The sequence below is a fragment of the Sceloporus occidentalis genome, unplaced genomic scaffold (genome assembly GCF_023333645.1).
Source record: "Sceloporus occidentalis isolate IW3139 unplaced genomic scaffold, rSceOcc1.0.p SCAF_3, whole genome shotgun sequence".
In the NCBI taxonomy this organism is placed as follows: domain Eukaryota; kingdom Metazoa; phylum Chordata; class Lepidosauria; order Squamata; family Phrynosomatidae; genus Sceloporus; species Sceloporus occidentalis.
The window spans coordinates 186,718,991-186,740,929 of NW_028316983.1; the positions used below are offsets into that span (position 1 = coordinate 186,718,991).

Consider the following 21,939-nt stretch of genomic DNA (forward strand, 5'->3'; position numbering starts at 1 on the left):
TTCACATACAATATGGTTTTTTGTGGGCTTTTCGGGCTATGTGGCCATGTTCTAGAAAAATTTCTTCCTGGCGTTTGGCCAGAATCTGTGGCTGGCATCTTCAGAGAATGCTTTGCCTGGAAAAAGTTGGGTGCATATATACTGTGTGAGCCTGGGAGTGCAGGAGTGATTTGCATGTGTATTGTTCTGTGCTGATGGCTGGCCTCAGGCTGGGAGGCTAATGTAAAAGAGGATGAATGTCTGCTAATTGGTGATCATTATCTGCTGGGAAAGCCCCTGACTCTGAATTTGCATTTGCTGAGTCCTTATTTTGCTGTTCCTCAGGACTGGTAGCCAAATTTTGTTCACTTTAAGGGCTTCTTCTTTCCGGTTGAAATTGTCCAGGTGTTTGTGGATTTCAATGGCTTCCCTGTGCATCCTGAAATGGTAGTGGTTGGCATGGTCCAGACTTTCAGTGTTTTCAAACAGTATTTTATGCCCAGGATGGTTTGTGGCATGTTCTGCTACTGCTGATTTTACTGGCTGGTCCAGTGTGCAGTGTTCCTTGATTCTTGTTTGCACACTGCGTTTGGTGGTCCCTATGTAGGCTTGTCTGCACAGGGAAGCCATTGAAATCCATAAACATCAAAAGTAGAAATAGCCAAGTGAACAGTTCCCTGCCTTAGATAAAGGTCACTTGAACATAAGTAACTGTTCAGGCAAGATGTGCTTGGAGGAGGTTTTCCATTGCCTTACCCTGAGGCTGAGATCTCTCTCTTTTTCTGAACACTTTTCATTATCTCTTACCTCTGTGAGCTATTAAATGTGTGAGTATAAAGGGATAATATGTCTGGCTGGCAATGCAGAAAAAATAAAAACTATTCGTGAAGGAAGTGGAGCCAATGGTAGGGAAAAAAAACCTTTGACATATGCATTGTTGCCTGGCACGTGGGGAATAACCCATGAGTGTGTGAACTGCTCCTCTGTGCTAACTACAGAATGCACCTAGTCCTGTGGAAAACTACTCCCTTATAAAATGCTTCTGCACCACTTGCGATGGTGTTGTGCCCTGGTTTTGGTCCAATTGCCTCTTCAGTTTAGCACTTCTTTGAACGTAAAAACTTTACCACCACTTTTCTCAACCATTGTCCTGTTCAGGTTTAACTGGTAGCTGTCAGTTCTGTAGGTACAGATAATTCCATACTGTGGGATTACACAAGTGTGTCTAGCATCAGAAGCAGAAATAACCAAGTGAACAGTTCCCTGCCTTAGGTAAAGGTCACTTGAACATAAATAACTGTTTATGATTTGCAGTCTACAAAGGTACAGAGGAGGCTATTTAGTTTCTCTATGAAGCATCTGTTCTAAAATCTTGGGTTCAAATGGGAATTAGCAGCTCCTGCCTAAAAAACAAATGCCAATTAGGGAGTTGTTGGAATAATGGCTGGTATTTAGGACAGTAATTAAGGACTGAGTCTCCAAATGTTAATTTTTGGATAAAAACTTGCAGAATCCCTGACCAGTGGACACACCAAATGGAGCTTTTGTGAGATGACGATCAACAGCTTCTCAGGATCCACAGTTAGGAGCCACTTGATTAGAAAAACAAAGATCTTCCAAATGGCTACATTAAAATGTCAAATAAAGTACTTACCAGGAAAGGTGTTTCCAGCTGTAAAGGTGGCATCCTTGTCATACTTGACATTCAAACATATAGGTTTCTCGGGATCAGGCAGAACATTTAATTTAATTACTGGGCAATTCAATGTGTTTTTGTAGTATGAGGCTTTAAACTGCAATGTATATTCTCCCCTGAAACATAGAACAGTAGCTAAATCTCAATATATCCTTCCTAAACACTTTCAACATGTTCATAATGAAGTACATGGAGTCATGTATATCAGTGTTACTCAAGAGTTGTTGTCCATTCACCTGTGACAGTTCCTGACAAGTATCCAGGAAAGAAAGAAACAATTGTAGCCAACAGACACAAATACAGTGCTGGTCCCTGGCACAACAGGGGAAAATAAGAGAACTGGTCCCCTACATCACATGGTTTGAAAAGCACCGATATATATGAAACTACTGGGAGAAGTTGTCCCAAATTTTAGAGCTGGCTGCCATCAATATGTGAATAGCAAACTAGCTCTTCCCTCAGGTGTAGCTGCAGACATCATGAACAAGTGGCAAGAATCAGTGAAATGTTAAAAGATGAAGGCTAAATAGTAGCTAAATCTCAATATATCCTTCCTAAACAGAAAGTCAAATATATCCTTCCTAGTCCAGAAAGTCAAAGGTGCTGCTATTAAAAAGGAAAGAGTATTCAACCTGTTCTGGATGGGTTCAATTTCCCCGACCCTACTAAAGGTTTTTTCAGGGTTTGCTCATACTGCAGCAGTAGCTCACATTAAATGAATTAATTTTCACCATGTTGGCCAAGGAAAAAAATTCTACCCTTTCCTGAAGAGATGAATTGTCCACTGCTATCCATTCCTGGATAATGTTGTACAAGGGGCTGTCCTTGAAAAGCACCTGGAAACTACAACTGGCTCAGAATATGGTAGACAAATTCCTAACTTAAACTATCAGATATGCATTACGCTACTGTCATAGGATCCTCAAGTGCCTCTCAATTTGTTTATCAAGCATGATTTAAGTAAGGTTGCTTTTCTTTGATTTTACAACCCTAAATGCTTTGGACTGGGGCATCTGGAAGACTATCTTGTTCTGCATTGCTATTAATTAAAATCTTCTTTGCAGGATGTTTTTCAGTGTCTCCACTTTTGCAGGTTAGACTGTTGGCCTTCTTGACTGTGGTGTATACCACCTCCCTATATTTTATTAGTCTCTTCAATATTAATAACTAATTCACTATGGCCAAGGTCTAATTCATGGAGTTTCGTTGCCACTATTCCATTTGGTATATTCCCCTTGCTCAGATGGAAGCCGAGCAGACAAAACAGACTGAAATTAAGGTGCCACTGGGAGATCCACAAGAACTAAATATTTAAGTTCAGGCTAGAGGATTCACTGAATAAATAAAATGAAGCTTACTAATTCAAGAGTAAAAAGACGGTATTTACAGATGGAACACAAGAACTGACAAACAGATATTATTGTTGTTGTTAGCTGCTTGAGTTCAACTCATGGGGATCCTGTGAATGAGACACCTCAAAGTCTCCCTATCTTCTACTTCCCTGCTCAGGTCTCTCTGATTGAGTCTATCCATCTGGCATACAGTCTTCCTCTCTTTCTACTGCCCTCTACCTTCCCCAGCATCATTGTCTTTTCTAATCAGTACTGCCTTCTCATGATGTGGCCAAAGTATGACAGCCTCAATTTAGTCATATTAGCTTCCAGGGAGAGTTCATGCTTGATTTGTCTAGGACCCAGTTGTTTGTCTTTTTGGCCATCCATGGTATTCTCAGTATTCTTTTAAAGCACCACATCTTAAATTAATTAATTTTCTTCCTGCCTGCTTTCTTCATTGTGCAGCTCTCACATCTGTACACGGTAATTGAGGATAAGATAGCTTGGAAACTTTAGTGTTCAGTTGCATATCTTTACACTTTAGGATTTTGTCTGTTCTTGCATAGCCGCTCTTCTCATTCCTAATCTTGCTCTGAGTTTTTGACAGCAGTCTCCGTTCTGATCAAAGTTTGATTCAAGGTATAGGAAATCTTTAACTATTTTTGTTTCCTCATTATTTAGCTTGATTGTATGTAAATCCCCTGTGTATTTTTGTTTTCTTTATATTTAACATTATGCCTGCCTTTGCACTTTTCTCTTTATTTTTCTTTAGTGATTGTTCTAAGTCTGTGATGTTTTCCACTAGTAGTATGGGGTTGTCTGGATATCTTAGATAGATGATGTGCATTCCTCCTATCTTCATTCCACTTCCTTCGGTGTCTAACCTGCTCTATGTATATTTTCTGCATACAAGTTGAACAGAAAGGGTGATAAAATGCAGCCTTGCCTGACCCTGTTACCAATTGGGAACCATTCTGTTTCTTTGTATTCTGTTCTTACAGTAGCCTTTTGTTTAAGTACAGATTCTTCATCAGGACTATCAGATGTAATGGCACTTTCATTTCCTTAAGAGCATTCCACAGCTTTTCATGATCTATACAGTCAAAGGCCTAGTTATAGTCTATAAAGCACATGCTGATTTTTTACCTAAAATTCTTTGGCTCGCTCCATTATCCATATGTTTGTCATGTGATCCCTAGTGCTTTTTCTTTCCTGACCCCCGCTTGGACATCCACGATTTCTCTCTTCATATATGATTGGAATCTATGCTGCAGAATTTTGAAGCAAAGTTTTGCTTGCACGTGAGATTAGAACTATGGTTCTATAGCTACTGCAATCTTTTCTGCCTCCTTTTTTGTGAATGAGAATCTATACTGATTGTTTCCAGTCTGTTTGCCACTGTTTTGTTTTCCATATTTCTTGGTCTATTTTGGTTGATTCTGTTTGTATGGTTTGAAGCCATTCAACTGCGGTATTGTCTGTCCTGGTGATTTATTTTTTCCAGTTTCTCTGAGTGCCGCTTCCCAGCTGTTTTCCAAAATTTGGGGTTCATCTTCACATGTTTCTTGATTCCATGTGATAGATCAGGGGTAGGCAACCTGCGGCCCGCGGGCCGGATGCGGCCCGGCGAGGCCTTGGGACCGGCCCCAGCCCAGTCCTGCCGCCGATTGCCGCCGGGGCCTTTGGGGAGCAATTGTCTATAGAAGCCTCAGAAACATGCATTTATATTAACATTTTTTAAAAAAATCAGTAAAAAATTTTTGCGTGTCCTCCATTTTTTTAAAAAAAGTGTCTTCCATTTGAAAATTTTGTCCTACATTTGTCCTGGTTTATTTATAGATTTAATTTTTTAAAAAAAATTTAATTATTTATTTTTTGGCTTTGGCCCCCCAGTTGTCTGAGGGACAGCAACCCGGCCCCCGGCTCAAAAAGATTGCCTACTCCTGTGATAGATAATAAAGAAGACTGTCCTACCTCAACACTAACTCTAACGAATTTTGACTGGCTCTAACTGCATCAATTTTAATATGTTAAAGGGCGTACAATTAGTACGATAAGAATAGCTTACACTGAATCTACAAACTTGTCTCATAATCTAAGTCCAAATTTCAATCGACGAATCCTAGTCACCCATGACTCTGTGTTCTGCCACTCCTCACCCTGATTCTAACATGGAGGGGAGGGTTTCAGTCTCAACAGACAACTTGTCAGATCTCGATGACAAATGTTTCATTTTTATAAAACTAATCATCAATGTTACATTGGTACTGATGTGTGTGTGTGTGTGTGTGTATCAAAGTAAAATATACACAAATATTTTCTATTACAGTGCTAGAAATTTAAATTTGTATCTCTAACATATTTACATATTTTAATTAACATGAAATTAATCACTTACCTAGGAGCATGAATAGTAATGACTCCAAAATTTGCTCTACCATTTTCATCTGTTTTAAGAAGCAGATTTGAAGGAGTCATCTGTGAATAAAAATGTATTTTTTTTCTTAATAGCAAAAAGGCATGAGTAACAGTCACTGAAAAACAGGCTTTTCATTTAATTTATGTTTTCTCACGTTAGATGTTTTGCCTATCTAGCCTATGTACACTGAACTGATAAATTTGTAATTTTCCACTTTTTTCTCCTGAAGCTAAATTGATAATGTTGGTTCTATCAGAAGAGCATATTCAAATAGAGGGACAACTAAAGGCTGACTGTTGGATAGACTTGGTCAATCTTGTATTCCCTCTCTTACAGTATCTCTTCAGTAATCCTAGTATATAGCTTGCAAAACACTAGGAGATATTTTTATATCTTGAAAATGTATACAGGTACTTTGGTCATCCTCAGATTGTTATTAATCTAGCCATACAAGAACTGTGTTTCATATATGAAAAAGGTAAAGGTTTCCCATTGACATGAATGTTTGGTCATAACTGACTGTAAGGGGTGGTGCTCATCTGTTACTAAACTGAAGAGCCAGCGTTGTCTGAAAACGACTCCGTGATCATGTGGCCAGAATGACTGCACAGAATGCTGTTACCTTCCTACAGAACAAAGTGGTTCTTGCTTTCGAACTGCTAGATTAGCAGAAGATGTAAGATTATATAATAGGATTCCAGAGTCTTTAAAAAGATGAAATATAAATTGAATTAAAACTATTTAAAATTCTTCATTATTTAAAAATATGCTCTACTTCCAATCACAAAAGCTCTTCATCTTTACTTAGAAAGTACTCTACTTTAAACTCCAGTACACCCTGCTCATGATCATTCTCTCCCATCTGAAAGTATCCTGCTGCCTCAAAATAACCTGTTTTTCTCCCTTGTATGCTTGAAACTGCCTCTCAAAATGCTTGATGATGCTCCATGAAGAAAATATTTATTATTATTTAATATTTATTTTATTTATTTATATCCAGCCTTTCCCGATATTGGGACTCAAGGTGGCTAATAAATTTTGAACAATACAAGTTAAAAACAACATAAAAGCATTAAAACATGTGGAAAATGTGACTCTATGTAACACATGCAGAATCCCTATTCTCAGATTTGTCTTTCAATTGATCAAGAACACCTCTGTCTTGTCTGGATTAAGTTTCAATTTGTTTGCAGTCATCCAGTCCATTAAAGCTGCAAGTCACCAGTTTAACAGAGAAACAGCTTCCTTGGAATTAGGTGGAATAGAGGATAAAGCTGGGTATTGTTAGCATACTGGTGACACCTGACCCCAAACTCTGGTCATCTTTTCTCAGCAGGTTCATGCAGCTCCACCCTTTCAGAGTGCCTCTCCAAGAAAGAGCAGAACCTCTGCAGAACTGTACCTCCAAGCCCCAATCCAGAGAGGTGACTCAGAAGCCGCTGAGAGGTCCAGCAGAACCAACAGGGACACATTGCCCCAGTCCAGTTACCTCCACAGGCCATCCATCAAGGTGAGCAAAGCTATTTCTGTTCCATAACCAGTAGGGAAGGGGCATAATGAAGTATTTTGTGAGGCAATTTCAAGTCCTTCAAGACCCATCTTTCCATGAGGACTTCAGCAAAAAACAAAACAAAACAAACCCCTTGTTCTCAAACTCTTGTTTCCTTATTCCCAATCTCTACTATAACTAAGTCTTACATAATGTCAGTCTCATAATTTCTTCTCTGATTATCCCCTGCCTTGATTTGCCTTCTTCTGTTTTTCCTGTGTAAAAACTTACGACTGAAAATTAGAGGAGCAAGTATCTATCCTACTGTAAAGAACCAAACTGATGGCACCATATATACATTGTTCTAATCATTCCATATTTTGAAAAAAAGACAGGTTGTTTACCTGTAACTAGGGTTGCCATAATTGTCCACTTTTACCAGGGACAAAATGTGGAACAAATTCAAGACCAAACTGTAGGACAACTGCAGGACAAAACTCAGCCCAAAATGTAGGACATTGAAGAAAAATGGTGGACCTTAAATGTCCTACATTTTGAGCTGAGTTTTGTCCTGCAGTTGCCCTACAGTTTGGTCTTGAATTTGTCCTACATTTTGTCCCTGGTAAAAGTGGACAATTATGGCAGCCCTACCTGTAACTGTAGTTCTTTGAGTGGTCATCTGTGAATTCACACAAATGGGTTATTCTGTACCACATAGTAAAGCTCAGAAACTTCTGGAATCACTAGGCAAAAAGTTTGCAACTTTTTGGTGGTATCTCCACCCATCCCAATATAAACCCCCCCATCAGTCCCGTGCTTCTCCAGTTCCATAAAGTACACCACATAGCAGTGACAGAGTGAATTAGTAATGAGGAGGACACAACTGAGGGGAGGATGGGTGGGATTTGTGTGAATTCGCAGATGACCATTCGAAGAACTACAGTTACAGATAAGCAATCTGTCCTTTTTCTTCATGGTCTCTGCGAATCACACAAATGAGTTAGATTGAGAAGCTTTGGTCAGTGGAGGAGGGAGTATCATGAAACAGATATAAAGCAAATTTTGGAGTACCGTATATACTCGACTATAAGTCAAGAAATTTTTGCCCCAAAACAGTCTCCAGAATCCTGGGTAGACTTATGCAAGAGGCAATAGGTCTTTGACCAACCTTCTCCCCAGCTGGGCTGCCTCTGCAAGGGGCAGCCCAGTTGGGGAGAGCCCGGAAAGGACGTGTGTTCGCCCTGGAGTTTCTCCTTCGCTGGGCTGCCTCTGCAGAGGAAGCTCAGCGAGGGACATGCTTCCCAGGGCGAGCCTTCACCCTGGAGACCTCTCCTTCGCTGGGCTCTTTCCTCAGAGGAAGCCCAGTGAGGGACAGGCTTCCCAGGGCGAGCCTTTGCCATGGAGACCGCTCCCTCGCTGGGCTGCCTCCACGGGGGAAAGCCCAGCTGGGGACAGGTTTGCAAGGGCGTGCGTTCACCAGCAGCCTCTTCCCCGCTGGAGTCCCCCTTAAGTCGGACCCTCGACTTATCGACGAGTCATATAAAAACCCACATTTTGGCCCCTAAAGTTGACCTCAACTTATACATGAGGTCGACTTATACATGAGTATATATGGTAATTACTATTCATGCTCCTAGGTAAGTGATTAATTTCATGTTAATTAAAACAGGCAGAAACAGAGAGTCCACACTTCAGTTCCAAGTAGCATACACTCTATCGGAATGTCTCGAAACCAAAGTCCTTTGTATGTAAAAGGCTAGGGCATCCAGCGCATGCAAGCGCCACTCGGTATCAGAAGTCGGGTTCGATGCCAGGGTAGGCAACACAATGTCCTGTTCCACGTGGAAGGATGACACTTGGGGAGAAAGGATATGTCGGCCCGGAGCATGACCTTGTCTTTATGAGAAAAAAGTAGGGCTGGTCAGCCTGTACAGCACAAATCTCACTCTCACGTCAAGCTGAGGTGATGGCCACCAGGAAGGCAGTTTTCCAAGTTAGGAGTCTAAGATCTGTAGTGACCATGGGTTCAAAGGGCTTCCCCAATAGGAAGGCAAAGACTCCAAGATAGTGTCGGTACCGATGCAGGAGGATGAAGGCTGGTGAAGCCTTTGAAGAACTTTTTGATGCATTGATCCTAAAAGAAGGAGGGTTTTCCATCGAACTGATAATGGGAGCAGATGGCAGCCAGATAACACTTTAGAGTTGAAAAACTCAGTCCTGCGTCAGCCAGGGACATCAAAAAGTCCAAAACAACTGAAATTGTAACATCAGATGGTGAAAGACCTCTGGTGGTAAGGAAGTCTTGGAATTTTTTCTATTTGAAGGAGTAAGACCTGATGGTTGAGGGATTTTGAGCCACTAGGATGACCGTATGCACCAAAGCTGATAAGAATTTCTAAGGATGGATCCTCCACGCAACCAGTGGAAGCATGTCCATGTCTGACCCAACCGCCATGGAGGGTCAGGGGGTCTGGGCGGGGTGGCAGTTGGACGAATTGTCTCTGGGCCAGATGAAGCAGTGATGCAAAACATGGCTGCCTGGGCCACCACGGGGTTAATAGGATGGCATTCAAGCTGTCAGTCTTCATTTTTGCAATGACTCTTGTGATCAGAGGGAAGGGGGAAAGTTGTAGAGGAACTTTCCCGACCATTGAAAAATGAACACACCTCCTCAGAAGTTTGCAGACTGAATCCTGGAGCAGAATTGTTGGCACTGATTGTTCAGGTGCGTGGCAAAGAGGTCGATGTCCAGTGTTTCACATTTGGAGAAAAGGCTCCATACCGTGTTGGGCCTGACAACCTGCTGAGTTGGTCTGCTACTGTAGGTAGTTTTGATTCCCCTGGGAGATGGATGGACTGCAACTGTATTCCTCTGAGAATGCACCAGTCCCAAATGCAGAGTAATTTCCAGTAGGTCCGGGGACAGGGTTCCTCCTTGCTCCATTATCGTGGTGCTGTTTGCCATAAGGAGAACCGTCTGCCCTGTAAGCAAAATCTCAAAGGCCTTGAGAGCTTTCCAGCACATTGATGTGGAGAGTTCTCTCGATGAGGGACCACTTGTCTTCTACAGTCATGTTTAAAGTGTGAGCTCCCCTCCCTTCCAAGGAGGCATCTGTCGTGAGACTTGTCTGTGGTTGAGGAGAGAAACGGCATCCCTACACATACAGTGTTGGGATTGAGCCATCACTGAAGTGTCCTGGTGACTGGCCTTGGTATCGATAGCTATTTGTCAGGATGGTCAGCACCAGGGTTGAAGAACGAAAATAGCCAGGTTTAAAAAGGACACATCCTGAGACGTGCATGCGGGGTGACATAAGTGGTGGAGGCCATGTGTGCCACAGCCACTTGGGCAGTTCGAGCTGTGATCCTTCTGTGAGTCAAACAGTCTCTGGCCACATTGGACAGAGCTTGGAACCTGTCTCGGGGCAGGTATGCTAGGGACCTTTTGGAATCTAGCATGGCCCTGATGAACTTGGCCTGTTTGCTTGGTGTCAGGTGGGATTTCTCCAGATTGACTAAGAAACCGAGTGAGTCCAGCAAAGACAGGGCAAAATCGATATAATCAGACAGTTCCTCTCGGGACGGGGCCGCAAAGAGCCAGTCATCGAGGTAAGGGAAGATGACAATGCCTCATTGCCAAAGATAAACTGTTACTGGAGTCATACTTTTGGTGAAGATTCTTGGTGCCATGGAGAGACCAAAGGGTAACATTCTGAACCGGAAAGCATTGGACCCGACAGCGAATGCTAAGAACCTTCTGTGGTCTTGCCTGATTCTTATATAGAAATATGCATCCTTTAGATCCAGAATGGCAAACCAGTGGTCCCTGTGTATCAACAGCAAAATAGAAGAAAGAGTTACCATACAGAACCGAATATGACACGTAGAAATTCAAGTGTCTTAAATCCAAGATGTGTTGAAGGCCGCCATCTGTTTTAGGCACCAAAAATAACAGGAGAAAAAGCAGCTACAGGCCCGAGCAGAGTCAACGCCTTTTTGCAACAGAGAGCACACTTCATCGAGTAGAATGTCTAAGGGGGTGGTGGTGGAAATCCCAGCTCCAGTGGGTGGGAGCACTTTGAACTCTAGGGCATAGCCCCTACAGACAATGGTAAGAACTCACGAGTCAGAAGTCACCATGGCCCATGAGTTAGAAAAAGGGCCAAGTTTATCCCCAAAGGGGGTCAAGATGGCATTCTATCCCATCAGTGTTGTTTTTTTTTTTGCTTAATCTGAGCCCTTTTCGCAGAATCCCTGTCAGTACCGCTGCTGGGAAGGCTGTCACTGCCCAGATGAAGATGACTGGGATGGGTATCTTCTGTGCCCTTGGTCTTGAGCAGGGTATTGAAGTTCCTGTTGCTGGAAGGAACGGTATGGGTACTGATAATACCTCTCAATGAGAGTAAGAAGATCACTGGCCTCCATACTGGCACCTCAAATTGCCCCTATAAGTGGAAGGAGACATACCATGACGCCTCGCAGCCACTCTCATTTTACACTAAAAATTCAGCTTTTCATCGGTATCTTTGCTGAATAGTCTGGTATCATCAAATGACATGTTTTCAATAAGAGTCTTGCTTTGGAGTGTCAAGTTAGAGGACCGCAGCCTGGCATGGCACCGAAGTGCAATCGATCCCAAGAAAACCTTGGCTGAACAATTCATCCACCGAGTGTCGGGCTGAGTTAATCTGTTGGGCTCCCAGCGCGTGGGCCTCTGAGTGTAAAGCCAGAGTGACAATCCGCTTGTCATCGGGAATTTCATCAATGATGAATAGCATCCTCTCCCAGGATAATTTGCAACCTTAAGGTCAAGCACAGCGGCCACATAGAGCTTTTTTCCTATTCTGTCCAGTTTCTTACCCTCCTTATCTGTTGGGGAGGAGGATGTTTTTGGAGTAAAGGACTGCTGGGCCCCTGCGACAACTGTGGAATTCGGATGTGGGTGTTTAAGGAGTCAGGATGCTGAGGATGGTGTAATCTGGTACAAATTGTCTATTTTCTTTGATGTCGACGGGATAGCGGCTGGAGTTTGCCAAGATCGTTGAGTGATCTTTTGCATGGAAGGTAGAAAGACAATTGAAGGTGGTGTCGGGACCTTCCCATGTATACCTTGTTCAATAGGGTCCAATGAATCTTCGTCAGTATGGTTAAACTCGATACTGAGAGTGTTTGACATCTGTATAACCTGTTCTGTAAAGGTTTTGACATCGTCGGTCAGCGACACACTCTCGTGGACCACCAAGGCCTTCCTCACAGACTGCTTAGATCAGTGGTTGCCAACCTGGGGGTCGGGACCCCTTTGGGTTGAACGACCCTTTGACAAGGGTCGCCTAAGACCATCAGAAAACATAGTGCAAGGGAAGCTCTCTCTCTTTCTCCCCCCCTTCCCTATCCCTCCTCCTTCTCCTCCTCCTCAGCCCATCCTTTTGCCATTCTCTTCTTCCTTCTCTGTCCCTCCTTCCACCCCTCCTTTTTGAACTACCATCCCTTCCTGAGGAGGAGCCTTCTCCTCCTCCTTCCCCACCTCTCCTTCTTCTTTCCTCACCCCTTCCCTCTTTTTAAACTACCTTCCCCATATTTGAATCATAGAGTTGGAAGAGACCACTAGGGCCATTCAGTCCAACCCCCTGCCATGCAGGAAATCCAAATCAAAGCATCCCTGACAGATGGCCATCCAGCCTCTGCTTAAAGACCTCCAAGGAAGGAGACTCTATCACCCTCCGAGGGAGTGCATTCCAGTGTCGAACAGCCCTTACTGTCAGGAGGTTCTTCCTAATATTGAGGTGGAATCTCTTTTCCTGCAGCTTGCATCCATTGTTCCGGGTTCTGTTCTCTGGAGCAGAAGAAAACCAGCTTGTTCCCTCCTCAATATGACATCCCTTCAAATATTTAAACAGGGCTATCATATCACCTCTTAACCTTCTTTTCTCCAGGCTAAACATCCCCAGCTCCCTAAGTCGTTCCTCATAGGGCATGGTTTACAGACCCTTCACCATTTTTGTCGCCTTCTTTTGGACACGCTCCAGTTTCTCAATGTCCTTTCTGAATTGTGGCGCCCGGAACTGGACACAATATTCTAGGTGGTGCCTGACCAAAGCAGAATACAGTGGCACTATTACTTCTCTTGATCTAGACACTATACTTTTATTGATGCAGACTAAAATTACATTGGCCTTTTTAGCTGCCGCATCACACTGTTCACTCATGTTCAACTTATGGTCTACTTGGACTCCTAGATCCCTTTCACACGTAGTTTCATTCAGCCAGGTGTCCCCAATCCTATATTTTTGCATTTTATTTTTCTGCCCTAAGTGCAATACCTTACATTTCTCCATGTTGAATTTCATTTTGTTAGCTTTGGCCCAGCTTTCTAGTTTATTCAGGTCATTTTGAATCTTGATCCTGTCCTCTGGGGTATTAGCTATTCCCCCTAATTTGGTGTCATCTGCAAATTTGATAAGTATGCTCCCAATTCTGTCATCCAGGTCACTGATAAAGATGTTGAATAACACTGGGCCCAGGACAGAGCCCTGTGGGACCCCACTGGTCACTTCTCTCCAGGATGAAAAGGAGCCATTGTTGAGCACCCTTTGGGTTCGGCCAGTCAACCAATTACAGATCCATTTAACAGTTACTTTGTCTAGTCCACATTTTACAAGCTTGTTTGCAAGAATGTCATGGGAAACCTTGTCAAAGGCCATCCTGAAATCAAGATATACTATATCCACAGCATTCCCTTCATCTAACAAGCTGGTAATTTTATCAAAGAAAGAGATTAGATTTGTCTGGCATGACTTGTTTCTCTGAAACCCATGTTAAGTTTTTGTGATTATGGAATTGCCACCTAGATGTTCACAGACTCTTTGTTTGATTATCTGCTCTAGAATCTTTCCTGGGATTGATGTCAGACTAACTGGACGATAATTGTTGGGATCCTCTTTTTTCCCCTTTTTGAAGATGGGAACGTTTGCCCTCCTCCAGTCTGCTGGGATCTCTCCTGTTTTCCAGATGTTTTCAAAGATTATTGCCAATGGCTCCGATATTGCATTTGCCAGTTCTTTTAATACCCTTGGATGGAGTTCATCTGGTCCTGGAGACTTAAATTCATTTAGATTAACAAAGTGTTCCTCTACTATCTCTTTACTTATTCTGTGCTGAAATTCCCCTATTCTGTCCTCTGCTCCATTATCCTCAGGTTGAGCACCCTTTGCCTTTTCTCAGAAGACTGAGGCAAAGAAGGTGTTCAGTAATTCTGCCTTTTCTCTGTCCCCTGTTAACATTTTGCCATCCTCTCGACGCAGTGGCCCTACCATTTCCTTCTTACTTTTGCTGCAGACATATCCAAAAAAGCCCTTTTTGTTGTCTTTAACCTCTCTAGCAGGCCTGAGTTCATTCTGTGCTTTAGCTTTTCTGACTTTACCCCTACACATGCCTGCTATTTCTTTGAATTCCTTTTTCGTGATTTCCCCCTTTTTCCATTTCTTATACATGTTCCGTTTCAAACTTAACTCGGTTGAAAGTTCCTTAGTCATCCATCCTGGTTTCTTGAGACACCTCCCATTTTTCTTTCTCACTGGAACTGTTTGAAATTGTGCCTTCAGTATCTCCCTTTTGAGAAAGTCCCATCCGTCCTGAACTCCTTTTAGTATTTCTGACCATGGAATCGCCCTCAATTCTTCTCTAAGTTTATTGAAATTCGCTCTCCTAAAGTTCAGAATGTGTGTCTGACTATGCCTGGTTTCTCCTTTCCACTGTATTACAAACTCCAGAACATGGTCGCTTCCACCTAATGATCCCACCACTTGCACCCCATTAACCAAGTCATCCTTGTTGGTTAGGATCAGACCTAAAATAGTTGACCCCCTTGTTGCCTCTTCCACCTTTTGGGGGTTGTCTCTTTCTTTCTTCTGTCTTCTCCCATCCACGGAGAATGGAGGACATGATCAAACAACAGCTAAAAACACTCCTATAAATATAAATCCCTGCTTCTTAGTCCTACTCATAATGGAGGACAGTTTGGAATTCTTCCAGGACAGGAGACTGGAGTATAGGATGTGTCCTAGAAAATGAGGATGCCTGGCCACCCTGCTTCTCTCCCCTTTCCCTTTTGAATCACCATCCCTTCCTTTTGGGGGGGGGGGCGCATCTTCTGTTGTTCTCCTTTGCTTTTTGTCCCTTATCTTTTTCTTGCCCAACTGCCAACCCACCCATTTGTGGGGCTTTGTGTTTCCTTGGACCCCAAGGACTTCAGATGCTTCCACTCCCTGGAAACAATGCCTTGGGGGCAGCCAGACAGCTGAATTCACCAGAGAGCACACTCTCTCAGCCTCAGGGGAAGGCCATGGCAAATCTCCTCTGAACAAATCTTGCCAAGAAAACCCTGTGATAAGTTCACACCACTTTAGGATCACCATAACTCAGAAAAAACTTGAAGCCAGACACACAACAACACGTTTAATGCCTTCTCAAAAGCATTGAGTATTGGACACTGGGGTTCAAATCCCTGCTTGTCCATGGGAACCCACTGGGTGACCCTGGGAAAATCACACTCTCTCAGCCTCAGGGGAAATCCATGGCAAACCTCCTCAACAAATCTTGCCAAGAAAACCGTGTGATGGATTCGCCTCAGGGTTGCCATAAATCAGGAAAGGACTTGAAGGCTCTCAACACCACCAACAACAAAGCTCATTCACTGCCAAGTGAACTTATTTCTGCTCCTCTCTGTGCAGAACTAGGCTGCCTGTGAATTAGCAAACTATGTAGTCTTAAGCCATTTTATCTTAGCAGTCCAGAGAGAAGTGGCAACCTATGGGCCAAATTCTTATTTTTTTTTAAAGAAAGTAGTTTCCCTACAGGTTGAAAAATGCAAGCTCACATTTAGAAAGTGTATACATTGCGCGTATCAGATATTTACCTAACAGTAGCAAAATTACAGTTATGAAGTAGCAGCAAAAATAATTTTATGGTTGGGGTCACCACAACATGAGGAACTGTATTAAAGGGTCGTGGCATTAGGAAGGTTGGGAACCACTGGCTTAGATGAAGAAGACCAGGATGATCCCGGTGAGGTATCAGAATGGGCCCGAGGTAGGGGATGCTCATGTAGAGACCCATGGTGAACAGGTACTGGTGGAGGCTTGGTGGGTGTAGTGACCCTGGCAGCAGGTTTGCGTCGCGCCAGAGAAGGAGAGCGATGCATGCCTGAGGAGTTCTTGCAGAGTTTATTAATATCTACTGGTGTGTAATAACAATCAGTCTCATCATCATAAACCAGGTCTGGAAATTCTTCAAAGATGGGGTCATCATAAACTTGAGCAACCACATCGTGGTGGGGCTTGTAATGGACTTCAGCCGTCACTTCAACTCGATGTCCATGGCAAGCTGCAGTTTGGTCCAACGGCGGATGGCTGAAGTAGGCATCGAGACCGGAGGGTCAGGTTCCTGAATCTCACCGACTCCGAGCCGAGATTGGGCTGCACCAACTGGAGCTCCGGAAAAGGTTCCCTGGACAGCAGAACCAGCGGTTCAGATCAATGAGGTGTCAGGGTCCACATGGACATGAGTGGGGTCAGAGCCCTAGGATGCCAAGGGGGGCGCTTAGGTTTATCAGACTTTTCTCCCACAGGAGAAGCCAAACGGCAACTCTTGGAGGAGTGTTCAGGTGACTTTTCCCTCTTCAAGGGAGAGGTCTCCTTAGCATGGTGTTTGCACTTCGAAGAGCGTTTAGTTAGAGACGCGGGATTGGAGCCACGATCTCAGTCAGACATTTCCCGGTCAGATTTTTCCCTCTCAGATTTCTGCCCATGCCTGAACAACTTGTCCTTAGGTGACTTGCCCTTCAGCTTGGGAGAGTGATCCCCAGCAGCAGTGTCATCAGATTTAGATCTCTGGGGGCTCTCTTTAACAGATGAAGTGGCCTCGGCCTCAGAGGTAGAAGCTGGTTGTAGAGCCTGCTGATACAGTGCAGCTTTCAGGTGGGAATCCTGATTTTTTCAGGATTGGGGGTCAGCAATTTGCAGAATGGGCAAGAGGAAACATATCTTTCCCTAAACAGAGTAGGCAAGTATCATGGGGATCTTGGCCTGGGATTTTACCTCCACAAACGGCACGTTTGAATGAAGTAAAGTGGGAGGCCAGGGCGAAACAATGTAATCCGTTAAAAGAGGTCCAAGGGTCAACCGATTTGTGTCAATCACCGAGACAAAGTCCAATAGAATGATCAAACAGTCAGAATCAAATTCAACAAGAAGTAATCAATCCAAAATCATTTGGAGAATAGCGATTCCACAAATAGTTCCTTCAGGCTGCTCACACGGTGGATGAAAGGAACTAGAGAGATGCAGGACTGATAATGGGCAGAGTTACTGCCAAAAAGTTGCAAACTAAGTTTTCCCTAGTGATTCCAGAAGTTTTGGAGCTTTACTACGGAGGCGCAGAATAACCCCTTTGTGTGATTCCCAGAGACCACAAAGAAGAACTATAATTCCAAAGTATTTAAGAATGTAAGATATAATGGGGAGTAACAGTCAGATCTGAAGTACCTTTACACTTGTAGGTTTCAAAAGGCTGATTTTGACATTAGGTTCAGAAGATGGGTTATTCCACTCATCACAGACCTGGACTATAAGAGGTTTGTGTAATTCTTTGCCATTAATCACTGACAGAGGCTAGAAACAGAAAAAGAGACTATATGAAATTATGCAATGTGCTAGAAATTTACAGTATTCACTGGCTATGTCATTTACTGCTGACCCCCAGAGAATGGCTCATTGAGAAACAACAGATCATAACAGGTATTTTGATATAAATTGTTCCTTTTGTTTCACTGTTACCTTTCATGCTAGAGAATATGTTAAGTATTTCATATTACTAAAACTTATTAACTTATAGAAAGAACTGCCAGCATGACATACTTAAGTTAGTATCACATGACATACACTTACTTCTTCCAACGCTGTCCAGTCTACAAGCATCAGTTTGGCTGGAGGTCCTGCCACCAATTTTAATCTCACAAAATGAGAAAATTCACGCCAAGCAAAGCATAACTCTTTGATTCCAGGTGCACATGGCTTAAACCTGATGCCTGTGACACGAAAAGTTTGGGTATCTTCCTACAAAGGATTATATAATAAAGATAAGGAAAGAAAATGCCACTGAATTTTCTTCTCTGTAAAAATGTGATTAAAAAAATACTTCACAGTAAAGACCTGAGAAGAATAAACATGCATCTATTAAAACATACAGAGTTCAGTTTTATTTTTATTATGCATCTTTTTGACACTAAAGGAAGGGTGATCTGAGAAGATAAGGAGGCCACTGTTCTCAAAATGGAACTCTTCTTCCAGAAAAAGGGGAAGGGGTTTCCTAAAGGGTTTAGAAAGTTGTCTGGAAGCCAGAGGTAAAATGAACAACATGTTAACATGCAGGAAATGGCAAGTCATGTTGAAAATACATTCAAGTCCTGCTTTGCATGAATGAATGTGAATGTAGGGTTGGGAGACTTTTGTTTGTAGGCCCATATGCATAGAGACTTGCACAGGACCCAGAACCCTGATTACAGAGGAACAGTGAATGGAAAACAATGTAGTAAAAGAAAGGCCAATATCACCATGACTATTAGAATAGGACATGCAGAAGAACGGGCAAAAACAGAGCTTGAAAAGACAACAAACAATGGAAGCAAGAATTGGAAAGAGGAAGAAAGAAAGTGATCATGTGGTAACCTTCCTCTGGGCAAAGATGAACTTAATTGCATCTTTTCAACCCTGTGTCTTTTTGAAGGAGTTAAACCTGTTGCATGCCACAGAATTCCTGAGAAAATGTGAGCATATACTCTACTAAACTGACAAAGCATGAGTTACAAAACAGTAACTGAATTCAATACTAAGTAAAGCTGTCTTCATCATCATTACCACACGTTCATCACCCAGAAAGTTGACAAAAGCTGGTGCCACTAGGAAGGCCCTGTGGCACCTGAAAAATGACTGTGTTCTGAGAAACACAGGTTTCTATTTTTTAGTCTTAGCTTCATGTAGCACTGTCTTTACAAAATTAAGTATTTTCTTAGAAAGTTACTATAAGAAATTATTGTTCAAACCACAATATGCTATGTTCTGTAAAACTGACTGTGGACATTGTTCATTATGTTACTAGATCCCCTCTTAATAAGGATCCAAGTGAAAAACATTTAATAATAATAACAACAACAACAACAACAAAGTTTATTCATATCTTCCAGCCTCTCCCAATTGGATCAAGGCTGGATCACAGCAGAGTTTAAAAAATACAATTAAAATCTGTTTAATTTTAGTTTCAGGAAATTTTTTTGCTACACTTTGCTTCATTGTGTGATAATGAAAAATATGCCATCTTCTGTGTTTCCCTATTTGTGTTAATGGAAAACTCAAAGTTACATTTGTTGTTCACCTCTGAATATTTTCCTCTTTCATTGTAGATGTAAACAAAAAAAAATTGCTACTATTAATTTAACTACCATGAAAACAAAAGAGATTAAGCATGGAAATAATTAAATAAATAAATATCCTTACAGTCTCAAAAGTAATTGTCTAAGGCAGTTTTCGCAATGGAGGAACTCCTGAAATAATCAGGAAACCCCTGCATAAAAATTATTATATATACAGTTCAAAAATGTTTCTTTTTGTTTCAAATCTGATCTCTTGCCAAACCTTAGAATTCTTGAAACGTTGGCAGAGAAACCATGATCATCTGAAGCATACATTCTGCATATCTATATGAATGTTAAGAGGTACCGGCACCAGTTTCTTGTCTTGTTGTTTAAATATGAATCCTCTTGCAGATATAAATACTATATTGTGGGATATTAGGGAATACCTGCCACATAGTTTTCAGATCTGACCTATCCAGATCATTTCCAGAAATTCCAAAAGAAGTCACACAAGATGATGGTAGGGTCTGAATGTGATTTCCGTGCTGATCTGTAATCATCACCTCTTTAAAAGAAGAAGAATTAGAAATTGTGAGAATTCTGAATGTATAACTTATAAAATAAATTAAAGTAATATTGAAAATATAATCTTATAGCAAGGGCTACAATGAACATCAGAGTTGGGCTCCACACCTTCTTAATATGCTGCTCACTAACCCTATAGTTTCATTTTAAAAGGCACATGACCCAGAATAAAAAAGAAATGTATAGACTCATAGCACAACTTGTGTTAAAGTGAAATGTGGGAGGGTACGAGTGGGGCAGTAGCACTAGGAAATAAGATGTAGGTTCTGATAGGTTCAGGGTCCCTACCATTAGAGGCCCACCACCCTGATCTGTACTATAGATTACAGGATTACAACCTACACAGAATATTAAACACATTCATAGACCTCCTTGACACTTTACAATAACTTATAGATATCTGCATGGCAACAGCAGAGACAAGATGTCCCTTCCAATTTTACGACACTGTCATGCATATGACCCATATCCAAGGGTAGCCGTGTTGATCCACACTGTTTATAACAGTGGTTCTCAACCTTCCTAATGCCGCAACCCTTTAATACAGTTCCTCATGTTGTGGTGACGCCCAACCATAAAATTGCAGTGTCTCGGTTCCTAAGACCATTGGAAATATGTGTTTTCCGATGGTCTTAGGCAACCCCTGTGAATGGGTTGTTCGACCCCCAAAGGGGTTGCGACTCACAAGTTGAGAACCGCTGTTTATAAGGTTTTATTTTCAGGCAGGTGAGCACTGGATGTCAGCCTTAATTATTAAATCATATATTATGCGATAGCTATCTAGGCTACTATTATCTAAAATGCCTAGATTCTTGTTAAGCAGGATCTTAGTCAGCAACACAAGCATTCTTTCTTCCTTAGTTACATTTATATACTGCCTTTCCTCCAGTAAGATCCAGGCAGCATACAGAACTTTCCTCTCCTTTTACCCTCCAAACAACCCCATGAGGTACATCAAGCTATGAGAATTGGGCCAAGGTCACCCAGTGAACCTCTTGACTCAACAAATCTGGATTTGCCAAGTCCTGACCTGACAGTCTAACCACAAAACCTCAAAATGTAAGATCACAGAATGTTTTAAGTATCCCAGTTTAAAAAAAAAAAAGATTTTGTTAGTAATCCCATTTCAAAGTTTGTGCACATGGAGCTACTGATTCCTTCCAAACAGCAGTCCATTCCTTTTGCTTCCAAGCAGTTTATTTGTTCTGCTGTACACTGCCTAGTCATACAACACATTATTAAATAAATACTACTGTAATTATCCATAAAAACCTGAGTTTATTTCCAAAAACAATGTGCAACAATACAGATGGTGACAAGTAACAGCAAGCACATATACAACAACTACGTAGAACTGGGTTGAACAGGATGTATATTTAGAGATGACCCAGCTTACACTAACAGTGTAAAAATATAACTTTCACCAAGATCTGAAATACTGACTTTCTATATTCATCAAATTGTGAGCAGACTATGATGATGGCAATTCATCCTAAACTATTATATACCAACATTTATCTGAGACTTGCGCAAGTAAGGAATGGTAGCAAGATTTCAACCTGTGCAACTTACTGACTTTACACTGCTATAGCTTACACTCCATTCAGTGTTCCATCAAAGATATTAATAAAAGAGCAGGGTATAATACCGTAAATAAATAAATAAATAAATAAATATTCTCCAGATCTAGGAGTAACAATACAAAAATATTAAAAGAGTTACACATAGTAATGAATAAGATATTTATTTAGTTCATAAATTAACAAATTTGTTCCTTGGATTCTATATAAACTGGGGCTTAATTAAATGGTGACATTTACCTTTCAAAATTTTACAACATAATTTCCAAATCAATATATAGTATGATAGGTATAATAGTGAAAATGTGCACAAAATATTTTATCATTTACCAAAAATATTAAAAATGTGCATATTAAGATAAATGAGTGTGCAAATATGTATTATATACATTTTCAGGAAGATTATCAATACAGAAGGAAATGAAAGATGGAAAACAAGAAAACAAACTTA

The 21,939-nt window shown here is 41.7% G+C and overlaps 1 protein-coding gene across 3 annotated transcripts in view; it reads right to left on the minus strand.

The window, feature by feature from the left end:
- The window catches only part of SMCHD1 (structural maintenance of chromosomes flexible hinge domain containing 1), a 137,926-nt gene that overhangs the window by 45,021 nt on the left and 70,966 nt on the right, over positions 1-21,939 (minus strand). For all 3 annotated transcript variants that reach the window (XM_089517128.1, XM_089517129.1, XM_089517130.1), the window contains 5 exons: positions 19,770-19,888; positions 17,861-18,028; positions 17,459-17,584; positions 5,408-5,487; positions 1,634-1,791 (listed from right to left, as the gene is read on the minus strand). In XM_089517128.1, coding sequence (XP_089373254.1) covers positions 1,634-1,791; positions 5,408-5,487; positions 17,459-17,584; positions 17,861-18,028; positions 19,770-19,888 — 651 coding nt within the window. The remainder of the gene's footprint in view (positions 1-1,633; positions 1,792-5,407; positions 5,488-17,458; positions 17,585-17,860; positions 18,029-19,769; positions 19,889-21,939) is intronic.